At 42.5% G+C, this 12,648-nt stretch overlaps 1 protein-coding gene across 2 annotated transcripts in view; it reads right to left on the bottom strand.

Annotated features, from left to right (window-relative positions):
- The window catches only part of CFAP44 (cilia and flagella associated protein 44), a 969,845-nt gene that overhangs the window by 153,126 nt on the left and 804,071 nt on the right, over nucleotides 1–12,648 (bottom strand). For both annotated transcript variants that reach the window (XM_078656625.1, XM_078656626.1), the window contains one exon: nucleotides 3,385–3,580. In XM_078656625.1, the coding sequence (XP_078512751.1) occupies nucleotides 3,385–3,580 (196 nt within the window). The remainder of the gene's footprint in view (nucleotides 1–3,384; nucleotides 3,581–12,648) is intronic.

The raw sequence follows: 12,648 nt of genomic DNA, 5'->3' as shown, positions 1-12,648 counted from the left end.
AAGCATATAAAATGTAATGCCATGCGTTATAATGGCATTGCGGAGTCATGGTACTTTCGTAATGAAAGTATGCGGAGTGATGGTATGCGGAAAGAAAGTTGCGGAATAATGGGTGTTTACCCTCCCCCGGTAAGTACATTGGTGGCACGGCGGCCCACATCACCAGCAACATACACATATTTTTTCACCACCGATTTGAAAAATGCACAGGTCTCTCTCATTGATGGCCAGCACCGACATACACTTTTAGACACACCTCCCGCCACAAGTTCTAGAATTGCGAACTTTAGAGCTGGGGAGCTACGTTCGAATTTCGGCATCAGCTCAACATCCTGTGATTCCAGGCAAATCGCTTTGTCTCCCCGTGCCTACCATAAATGAATGTGTTCTTTTGTAATGTAAATTGTGCTCATGCCATGTTGTCGAGTTCACGCTATATAATATTACAAGGAAAAATAAAGTAGGGAAACTCGAGTTCACACACTACTGAACACGCACTCTTAAGTGCATCAGCAGTGCACTGTGAATCGGAGCGTTTCACAGGCCTGTCACATATAAGAAATGCTATCAGAACGAAATCCTACAAAATAATATACTACTGGCCGGCAGCAATTCATACCCGGACAACGTCGGGACGGGCTGCTAGTTATAGAATATCTATAGAGCACACAGCTACCCATATAGGGGCTTCCCATCGCTAGCGGTAAAGAGAGTGAGAGATCGTGAAGGATTTACTCTGCTAGAGTGAAAAGATGAGTTTACAGCGGTGTCCTAAAAGTGAGTTCTTTTTGGTCTGACCTTAAGTGGGTGTGGAGAGTATGCCAGAGTTTTGAGACGAGGTAGCTGATTCTGGGCACACTTAACAGAGAAGATTATTTGATCTCAAATTTCTGGCAGTAATGTATAGAGTAAGGAGAAGTCTGAAGATATGGGTTTCCTGAGCATACTTTACCCTGTGACCAATTGATCTGGTCCTGGAAAAGGATCTTGTCATTGTAGATAAATTGCTGTCGTCGGACGGCAATATACCTGCATCGTTGAAGACGATCAAATCATCGTTGACTATTGCTTTGTCGATGATGTAGTCATCATCAACTTTGGTATTAAATCCGTCAACAATGGTGCAGACATCAATAGGTGTTTCCTCTATGATTCAACAGCAGCAAACTGTGTAGTCAAGGAGGGAGTTGTACTGGCGGTGATGACTGACCTGCCATTGACGAGTGCTTTGTCATCGACAATGATGAAGTTAAGTCCATCGTAGACTGTTTCCCCGTTATTGTTGATGAGGATTTTGTATCAGATGAACCACTTTGTCTTAGGCTTTTCTGAATAGCTATGGTTCTCTGAATGACCACCTTAAAGGTTTTAAAGTCAGGGATCCCTTACCTGAGTCAGCTTTTCGCTTTACTTTGTCAGTATGTTTCTTAGGTTTGATCCATGTAGATATTTTGTATTTCCACATGCCATACAAGCCCTGAAGAGAGAATTGTTCTCTCCCTGCTCTACCATGGTTAAGAGAAAGAAATTCTGAAGTTGAATGTCCTCAAGAAGTCTTTGAATAGAGAGCTTCTTCTGAGGGCTCTTCACTGATGTGTAGTAGAAAAATCTGACAGTTGGAAGTCTCTGGTGAGGAATGACTGGAGGATGCTGATCTCTGATTGGCTGTTGTTTGGGTTATACATAACGATGTGAATGGGCTACTAAAGTCCATTGTAAAATTCAATGCTATTGGGTGTAAAGCCTACACTGCTCGATTAACATGGTTATCAAGGGTTCCCAGTCTGGCGACAAGGAATAATTTGCTGTTTTGCTATGGTTAGTGCTGTTTGTCCAAAATAACCTGAAGCAAATACACAAAGACCTAGACTATGGAAGCACATCTGAAAATTCACCCTTGTTTAGAATATTTCGTTCGTTGCTATTCTTTAGCAAACATAACTCCCCTTGTTACATCATTAATTGGGGTAGCCAAAATATCTGGGGTTAGTGCTTAGTTCAAAAAGTTGCCTGATTCTCATACAGCAGTAAAATACAGTTGCGAGACCAATCATACCACACTTAATCTCGTGACACAACAAATATAGTGATAAACCGAAAAAAAGTGGGTGGAAGCGAGATGGCACCTCACGGGCGCACCACCAAGCGGGGACCTGACTGGTACTCGTCAGGACTGCCCTGTTGTCATCATCGGTACCATCAAGCTTAGAACAGAAAATAGTGTCCAAATACACAAAAGATTTGTGCAGAAAAAAGTGCAGTGAGCAATGAGAAGAATAACCAGTACAGTGTCAATCAACACATTAAAACACTCATAACACAACACAGACACAATACTTTTATTCAATTTCTTGTGTTGTGTATGGTAAAAAATAAAAGGAAAATTTTTTTCCTTTTATTTTTTACCATACACAACACAAGAAATTGAATAAAAGTATTGTGTCTGTGTTGTGTTATGAGTGTTTTAATGTGTTGATTGACACTGTACTGGTTATTCTTCTCATTGCTCACTGCACTTTTTTCTGCACAAATCTTTTGTGTATTTGGACACTATTTTCTGTTCTAAGCTTGATGGTACCGATGATGACAACAGGGCAGTCCTGACGAGTACCAGTCAGGTCCCCGCTTGGTGGTGCGCCCGTGAGGTGCCATCTCGCTTCCACCCACTTTTTTTCGGTTTATCACTATATTTGTTGTGTCACGAGATTAAGTGTGGTATGATTGGTCTCGCAACTGTATTTTACTGCTGTATGAGAATCAGGCAACTTTTTGAACTAAGCACTAACCCCAGATATTTTGGCTACCCCAATTAATGATGTAACAAGGGGAGTTATGTTTGCTAAAGAATAGCAACGAACGAAATATTCTAAACAAGGGTGAATTTTCAGATGTGCTTCCATAGTCTAGGTCTTTGTGTATTTGCTGCATATTGAGTGGAGGGTGACCTATTGACTAGCTTTTCCCTCTAATGCTCCTCTTTTTTTGAACAAAATAACCTGAAGTCAAGTAACCCTTGATACATAATCTAATACATTGAGAAAAGCAGGAACAAACATGCACCCTTGATTCGGTACCCATGGATGTCCCAAGCCTACCTAGGAGGTCCAGGTCCAACATAGATCAAGGAGGATCAAAACGATAACCAATGACTGAAAATTATGTCTATTTAGATTAATTCTATGTAAATGTGTCCTGATAGTTTTTATTAGCTTAGTCCTGCTGGACCTACGGTAGACACCCCTCTACTATACAGACATAAAAGTCAATGAGGGATTGACTGCAGATGGTCTGCTATAAACCACTTTATCATTGAGACTCAGCTGAAAAAGGTGGAGCTTTAAGCATTTACCAGCTCTCAGTGAGCGAGCAGTTGACCAGACCTACCTTCTTCTCCTTCCACTACCTTCTTCTTGGTGCGTTTGATCTTCTTCTTGAAGACCTTGGTGAGGAAGTCAGCAAATTTGTTGTTTTCTCCGAGGGATGCCTGAAAGGTCGCTTGAAGAGCCTTCTCTCTGTCATGGAGCTTGGCGATGGCCATCTTCTTACCCTCCAGTTGCAGCTGCAGCTCCTGGGACTTCCACTATAAGAAGATCATAGAAACACTGTATGAATACATCATGTTCACAAGGATATGAGTCTGCTACTTACAAACCCATCTTAGCAATTTCAGCGGCACTGAAACTCTACGCAACTGTGCACCACGTATGTGCTTGTACAAACTCCCTACAACAATAAGCGCATCTGCATCCTTAAAGGGGCAGTTGGAAAAGCATTTCGACCAATCTGCTCTTTGTGCAAAAACGGGTATGTAGTCATGGGGGTCAATGCATCGTCTATATCACAGAAACCTTGCTATTTGTGGAAAAAGGGCCAAATGAATTTGCACCGGTTTGCTGCTTCTGTGATGGGGATGAGGCAAAAGGCATTAGCATCAGGTAAACAACAGAGTAAACTAATGTTACACAGTGTTTACTGTTTGTCTGTTTAATAAACGTCAAGTATGAATCAGCATTGAGGCAAAATCATTTCCCCATTTTTAACTAAAATTTTTAACTAAAATTTCAAACAGTGATGAAATGCATTTTTATTTTTATAAATGTTTATTAATAGATTAGATTTAACCTTTCTCTGATTCACAATTACTTTACATACAAGCAATATACACTGATTCATATGGTTTCACAATCTTTTTTTAAATTTTTGCCATAGGTGCTTCACTATTATATAGAGTGAAATAAATCGTGTTTTATTACAAGCATCGAAGGCATGCCCCCTCAAGCTCACTATTACAATTGTTGTAAAACAAAAAAAGAGAAGGCAGATTCAAGCATAGTTATAGAATTTAAAAGTAAGTATGACTTCAGACAGAAATGTTATGCCACTGTTTGATCTCCAATTCGTGTGGGAACATTCCCAACAGACAAACACACTTATAAATCTTTTGACACACTTTCTCACATGCTTTCTCTATATACATATCCATATGTGTGAGATATATATAATACATGTGAAGTAATGTGATTTCGCTTGGATTACACAATCGTGTAAAGTGGTCTTACCTGTTTAACACAAAAGGACAATTCTTTGTGTTCAACTGTTTCATGTATTAGAATTAGCACATATAGAGTTTTATATATGGTTATATATAATATATCACACTATATATAATATACAAACAATATATGTAATATATAAATATAACTATGTATGAATGCATATAGAGTTGCATATCCATTTACATAATATATATAAATATATATAAAAAACTCTATATGTGCTAATACTAATTCATGAAATAATTGAACACAAATCATTGTCCTTTGGTATTAAACGAATGAGACAACTTCATAAAATTGTGTAATACGAGGCACATCATTTTACTTCACATGTATCATTTCCTTTTACCAACCATGCTGAGAGCACATTGAAGCAATTCCATTCAGAATCTGAGCTATACAAAAACGTCAATTGTGAATAGTAAATGTTCAATAATCTTGCTTTATGTTTATTAACAATGTAGGGTATATATACAGAGAACATAACAAACGGACACGCTATGGGTAACTTGGGGCAATGTTGTCAGAAAATGAGGGTACTCCGGAATTTGTCATTATTTATAATATAATGTTTTCAAAGAATGTCACTCAATGTTGTGAAATTATCACATATACTTATTGGGAATTTAAACGAAAGGCTGATACGCATTTTTCTTTTCATGTTAATGAGCCTTTATCCTATCTTTTTAATGAAAATTGATGTATGATTTACATGGAGAATATTTTGACTATTAAAATATTCTGCACAATATTCTGGCTTGGCACTCGGTGCTAACCCAGACCCCTGGCTTAACTACGGCTCAGCTCACTCTTTGCTAATGGCTAGCCCACCTCTAGGGTGCTCCTTCGGTTCTAAGCTGTGCTGTCTGCAGCTCATGCTCTATTTTACAGAATTACAGAGTCAAGGATTCATTACAGTTTTTATGGTTAAATTGATGATGTAGTACCACCCAAGTTATTATTAATACAAACCAAAAAGCACCGGTGCACCACACCACAACACACAGTTCAATAGGAGTGATTATGAAGTCCAAATCCAGTAAACAAAGAGGGAAAGGTTCCTCAAGTTTTTATTAATACTTTATTTACCCTGTGCAGGAAGTCGGTCTTCTCTGTGTGGTCACTCCAGATTTTTCAGCTTTTACTGGAACCTATGTTTTTGCTAGCTTTAAAACTCTGCACACTTACCCTGTTGACCACTATTAAAGAGCCTGCATGCCTTTAAACATGGTAGAATAGTCATATAGATATATTTACCTTACGCATAGGTCCCTAGTATATGGTACAAAGAGTACCCAGGCCCTGTACATTAAATGTCACTAGTGGGCTGTAGCCCCTTTTGTTCCATCAACTCCAGTGACAATGTAAAACATGGCTTTAAACCTACCAGTATATCCTGAAGTTAGCCCTATATAGGTGTGGTCACCTACAAGCAGGGTGGATGGTATTTAAAATTAGGACATGTAGAAATTTAAAGTTAACATGCTCGAACTAGCACCAGAAAGCTATTTTTAACTCTTGCCAGCCCTAGCTGTCTTATGTAGAAAACCAGAGTACAGATGCAAAATCCAAATAGTGGGGAGGAGCTACGTCAGCAAACTAGATGGCTGCTTAGGCTCCCGGCTCCACCGACCTCCGTCCCCCACCGCAATATCCTGTACATTATCCTGATTTTACGCCTAGCCTCTGTGTACATGAACTGTCCAGCACTCCGATGGTGAAATCCGGGAACTTTTATCGGCTGGTTTGACGAAGTTACGTCAAGTTGAAAATTGTGGCCTACTCCAGCAGTGAAGCCGGGGCCTAGACTACTTTTACAGCCGGGCTGCAGTACAACAACATCGGCCGGGAGACCCAGGCTGGGTCCGGTCAATCGGAGTGGAGGCTTTGTTTAAGCCCGAATTTGGCGGCGATCGTTTCTATTGCTCAGCATTGATGGAGGAGTGACTCTGCTTGCTGTTGGCTGCGGGTGGAGGTTCCCGTCCCGCGGACCCGGTCTTGGGCCCGCCGAGGTTCGGTGTGTCGGGGTCTCCGGCCTGCGGCCTTAACCGGATTGACCGTGGCTGCGAACAAAGATTGGTCGCCCTCCGCATCTGCACGTTTGTGATCCTGTTTGTCCCCCCTGAAGATGCCAGATTCACCCGGGGAGGTGATCGTGTTTGGTGTCGGGTGTGAGATTATGGATCGCAAGATGCTTGAGCCGTCGCTGAGGTCAATATTGGCAGAAATTAGGGCGTTTCATACACATGTGGATGTCTTATTGTGCAAATTGGACACGCGCCTATCTGAGATGCTCCTTGTGGGACCGGACCCAGCCTTACTGTTGGATCAGCAATCTGCAGCCATTCAAACCACGGCCATTTTGACCCCATGCGAGAACCCCGTGTGGAAGCAAGTATTGATACCATCGGATGGTGCCCTGGAGAAAGGTGTTCCCGAGGTCGTCAGTGTATTGCCGAACCTTCCACCATTATCGACTTTGGAGGTATCGAAAGGCATTTCCCTCCCGGAGACTTTTGTTCTTGACTTTCCATTCCTTTTGTGGTCGTCTTCTGCTTTCTTGGTGACTTTACGACTCCTGGGCAAGATACGGTGGGACTGTCCGTCTAGGAGGGAGAGCTCTTCTTCGTCTGTAGTTCTTGTGGACTCACTGCCTACGAGTCGCCATGGATTGATTCTTGATGACTCCCTTTTCCTCTATTGCTCCTTGGTGTGCCTTTGGGTCTCGCTGGGGGGGGTTCGTGTGCTGATTCGGAAGGGCCAAGGTTAAGATCAACTAGGTCGGGACGGATTGGAGTGGCTTTTACGAGTGTTCGATCTGCAACTGTTTGATCTGAAAGGCTAGGCGGTGTCTTACGGTACCCCCTAATTTTTTCTGTAAGTGTTGTCATATGTTGGTCTTTTAGTGATAGGGGGTGTCTGTTTCTGGCAGGGGGACTACAGGGGCTGGGAGCCCAAACGGATATGCCCTCCTCCACTCTTTTTCCTACTTTTAGGGTTTTAGTTATTAGGGGCGACAGGCACGCTGCTAGTGGGGTTAGGCTGTAGCCATTTGCAGGGGTGCAGGGTGGGGGGCTGGAAAGGGTTTTTTATTTTGCCTTTTTTTATTTCTATGGCCTTTTTCTTCCTTCCCTTTCTCTTCCTTAAAGGACAGTATAGCTTGTGAATCATTCGGATTCTTATGGTGTACTCGTGTTTAGTGCCTATGCTTTTATGATATCATGATTCCCGGGTGGGCAGGCCCTGAGAACTGGCGCTCAACATTGAATGTATATTGTATTGTCGTTTGCATCCACCTATATGCTTTGGCGCCAATGTCCCATTATAACGGTTCTTACGTGCATATCCTGTTTCTTGCCCTGCCCCCCGTGTTTTTTGTTTGATTGTATGGCACCTGATCCTTTCTTGAATAATATAAAATGGAACCTCTGTCTCATCCTCGGACTCAGTTGTGCATTCTAATACAAGTTATATCCTGAATCGCTGCCGGACCTCAGGGTTGTCAGCTGATGAGCTGTGTCGTAATGTGATCTTACTTTTGTTTGGTGGCCGGCCCCTGCGGTTGTAGGCCCATGCTTGTATTTATATTGAATGCTACAATAAAGGTTTAAAAAAAAAAAAAAAAAAATCCAAATAGTGTATCACTTGGATGGGACTAGCTAGAAAAATAAACAAATAACTATTTCTAAGAGTTATTAAAAATCCAATTCAATAAAGAAATCGGATTTTTAATCAATATTAAAGGAAAGGAAAATGCTACTTAGCAGTATGCATCTGTTCTTGGCATGTAGAACTGCAGAATATCATACTTTTGCATAGATCGCCGTGTAGTGTTGGGCACGGATGATTGCAGTTTATTGTTGTCTTAGAAGAAGTCTTTGTAGTCACGAGATAGGTGACTCCTCCCTTGGACGATAGTGCGCATGGGCATCGACTCCATCCTTAGATTGTTTTTCGCCATGATGAGAAATTATGGAGTTTGGTAGAAACAGAAAAGATGTCCATGTGAGTGTATCTAAGTAAGATAACACTGGAACAGATATAGGTTCCGTGGAGGCGTGTGGGCGTATGATATTCTGCAGTTCTACATGCCAAGAACAGATGCATACTGGTAAGTAGCATTTTCCGTTTGAGGCATATGAGCTGCAGAATTCATACTTTTGCAGTACAGCAGTGCTCTCCATTAGCGGTGGTCACATGTGTCTGTTGCAGTGGTTTGAAAAAGTGTTTTAAGAACAGCCTGGCCTACAGAAGCCTGTTGTTTTGCCTGCACGTCTACACAACAGTGTTTGGTGAAGGTGTGTGGCGTAGCCCATGTTGCTGCCTTACAAATATCATCTAAGGGGATGTTCCCTAAGAATGCCATAGAAGCCCCTAGTTTGCGTGTTGAATGTGCTCTAAGGGGAATTGGTAATGTGCGTTTTGCCTTTTGGTAGCATATTTGACTGCATTTGACTATCCACCTGGCAATTCCAGCTTTGGAGATGGGGTTTCCTTTAGGGTTGAGAGAAAGCTACAAACAGTTGGTTTGTCTTTCTAAAAGGTTTAGTTATGTCGATGTAATAATGTATAGCTCTTTTGACATCAAGTGTGTGAAGAGCTCTCTCTGCTAAGGAATCTGGGTTTGGGAAAAAAGGGTAACTCTACAGATTGATTAAGATGAAAAGCAGAGATTACTTTGGGATGGAATTTTGGATTTGCTTTGAGAACCACCTTGTTACAATGTATTTGTAAGAATGGTTCTTGTACGGTTAAAGCCTGGATCTCACTTACTCTCCGTAGAGAGGTGATTGCGACAAGGAAAGCTACTTTCCATGTAAGGAATTGTAGTTCGCATTTGTGTAGAGGTTCAAATGGAGGACCCATGAGCCTAGTAAGGACAATGTTTAAATTTCACACCAGAGAGGGTGGTCTTGTAGGAGGAATTATTCTTTTGAGGAGGCCTTCAATGAACGATTTGATAGCGGGTACCCTAAACAATGACAAATGTCTGTTTTGCATGTAAGCGGCAAGAGCAGCAAGATGTAATCGTATAGATGTAAATGCTAGATTACATCTTTGTAGATGCAGCATGTAACAAATAATGTTCTGAATTGAAGCATCTGGTCGGTAAATGTTGTTATTGCAGTAAATGACAAATCTTTAACATTTGGCTGCATAGCAAGCTCTAGTAGTAGGGTGTCTATCTTCTTTAATAATGTTCATACAGTCTGGTGGGAGGTTGATGTAATCTAACTCTAGGACTTCAGGAGCCAGATTGCTAGATTCAGTTGGTTTGGATCTGGATGCTGTATCTCTTCATGGTTCTGCATAAGCAGGTTTGAGGAGAGCAGTTTTCGGTGTGGAACTATTCAGAGTTCCATAAGTGTTGTGAACCATGGTTGACAGGCCCATGTTGGAGCAACTAGGATCATTTTGAGAGACTGTTGTGGGAGTGCGGAAAAGGGTACGCAAATCTGCCAGACTAGTTCATCCATATCACATTGCCCTTGGACAACGAGTATGGAAACATGGCCGCGCAGTGTGGGCATTTTGCGTTTGCGTGTGTGGTGAACAGATCTATGTCTGGGTGGCCCCACCTTTTGAAAAATGGTTGAAGAACTTGATGATGAAGTTTCTCATTTGTGTAGTTGCTGTGTCTGATGATTTAGCAGATCTGCAATCTGATTTTGTACTCCAGGAAGATGTTCTGCCAAAAGAAATATGGTTTGTGGAATGGCCCATCTCCATATGCTTTGTGCTAGTAAAGAGAGTTGCAAAGAATGTGTTCCTCCTTGTTTTTGTATATAATACATTGCAAGCATATTGTCTGTGCGGACCAGGACAGTTTTGTTGATGAGATGTAGCTGGATTGCTTTTAATGCTAGAAAAATTACCAGTTATTCTAGGTGATTGAGCACTTTTTGTTGAGTGGTCCAGCTGCCTTGAATTGTTTGGTTTAGGAGATGGGCTCCCCAGCTGGTGAGTGATACGTCTGCTCTTAGCACAACTTGTGGAACTGGGTCTAGGAACGGCCGCCCTTTGGAAAGGTTTTGTGTGTTCCACCACTGCGGAGAGCGATCTGTGCGGCTGTCCACCAACACCAGGTCTGAAAGCTGACCTTGCGCCTGGTTCCACTGACGTGCTAAGCATTCCTGTAAAGAACGCATCTGAAGTCTTGCGTGAGGGACTATTAAAATGCAAGAGGACATCATTTCTATGAGCTGCATAAACACTTGGGCTGGTAGGGAGTGTTGGCGTTCGAATTATGTGATGAGGGTTTGCATACTGGCTATCCTGGCTGGATTAGGGTATGCAAGAGCTTTGGAAGTGTCTATTGTGCCCCCTAGATACTGATGTAAGTAGGAGGGCTGTAGATGGGACTTGGTGCGGTTTATTGTGAATCCCAGGTTGTGGAGCAGCTGAATTGTTTTGTAAGTGTGGTGAACACACTGGCTGTACGACTTGGCCTTTATGAGCCAGTTGTCCAGGTAGTGAAACACATGAATTTGTTGTCTGCACAAGCGTGCGGCTACTACCGCCAGACACTTTGTGAAGACCCTGGGTGCTGTGGTTACTCTGAATGGTAGAACCTTGAATTGATAGTGTTGGCCGTCCACTGTGAACCTTAGATATTTCCTGTGAGAAGGGTGTTTAGGGATATGGAAGTAGGCATCCTTGAGGTCTAGAGTGGCAAGGAAGTCGCCCTGTTGAAGTAGTGGAAGGATTTGTTGACGAGTGATCATGTGAAAGTGATCTGACTGTATGTAGAAATTGAGAGGTCTGAGGTCCAGTATTGGTCTGAGAGTACCATCCTTTTTGGGGATTAGAAAGTACAGGGAGTAAACCCCTGTCCCTTGATGTTGTAGGGGAACTGGTTCTGTTGCCTGCTTTTGAAGCATAGAGAGAACTTCTTGTTTGAGGAGCGTTAGATGTTCCGTGGACATGGGACGCAGTTTGGGCGGTATGTTAGGGGGAGTTGCAGTAAGTTCCAGGCAGTAACCAACACTGGATAATTTGTCTCACCCTCTTGTCTCCAGTGATGGAGTTCCAGACAGGTAGGAACTGTGAAAGTCTTCCTCCGACCGGAGTGGAATGGTCTGGAGGGAGCGGAGGGAAGTCATTGTTTGGTAGTGGGGGAGGAACGATTGTTTTTACCTCGGCCTCTCCCTTTGTTATTCCCCCTATACCCACCTCTGGAATATCCCCTGTTGGGAGATGTTTGTGTGGGGCTTTTGAAGGAGGAGGAAGCAGTGTCTGTGCTGATGTTTTTGGATGCACCCGTATAAAAGGAGCGACAAAAGGAACCTCGTGTTGAAGAAGACTGCAATGCTCCAATAGATTTAGCAGTGTTGTTGTCTTTTTTTATTTTTTCTAAAGCAGTGTCTACAGCTCGGCCAAACAGGTGTTCTTGGTCGAATGGCTGATTTAAGATGGTAGTTTGCACTTCTTGTTTAAAACCAGAAATGCACAACCATGCATGTCTGCGTAGTAGGACACTGGTGTTGACAGATCAAGATGCGGTATCTGCTGCATCGAGAGCACATTTAATGGATGCATTTGTAATTAATTTGCCCTCCTGAACCAGATCATGGGCTTTGGCCTTGTATTGGTCAGGCAAATGCTGAATTAGGTCCTCAAGCTCATCGTAGTGAGCCCTATCATACCTAGCAAGTAGTGCTTGTGCATTAGCTATCCTCCAGTGATTAGCTGCTTGGGAGGCAACTTGTTTGCCTGAAGCGTCTAGCAGTTTAGACTCTTTCCCTCAAGGTGGCGCATCACCGGAGGTTTGAGAATTGGCACGTTTACTTGCATTGGACACTACTAAAGAATCTAGAGGGAGTTGTCCTTTTCATGTAGGTGGGATGGTTTGGGGCGGGTTTATATTTTTTAGCAATGCGGGGATTGAGAATACTGGTCCTGACAGGGTCGTTGAAGAAGTCTGGTGCGTGTTTAATGACACCTTTGAGCATGGGCAAGTTTGTATTGTCCTTTGTGACTGGGCAAAAGTATCTACCAGGAAGTCTTCCTCCATGAGGTCTGAATGCATTTGTACATTATGATATTGGGCAGCCCTATTAATAAGCTGACTAAAGCCTATGTTGTCATCTGG

This window comes from Lissotriton helveticus, chromosome 8 (assembly GCF_964261635.1).
Source record: "Lissotriton helveticus chromosome 8, aLisHel1.1, whole genome shotgun sequence".
In the NCBI taxonomy this organism is placed as follows: Eukaryota; Metazoa; Chordata; class Amphibia; order Caudata; family Salamandridae; genus Lissotriton; species Lissotriton helveticus.
Note: the sequence above shows the minus strand (reverse complement) of the source record. Positions and strands in the feature narration are given on the sequence as shown.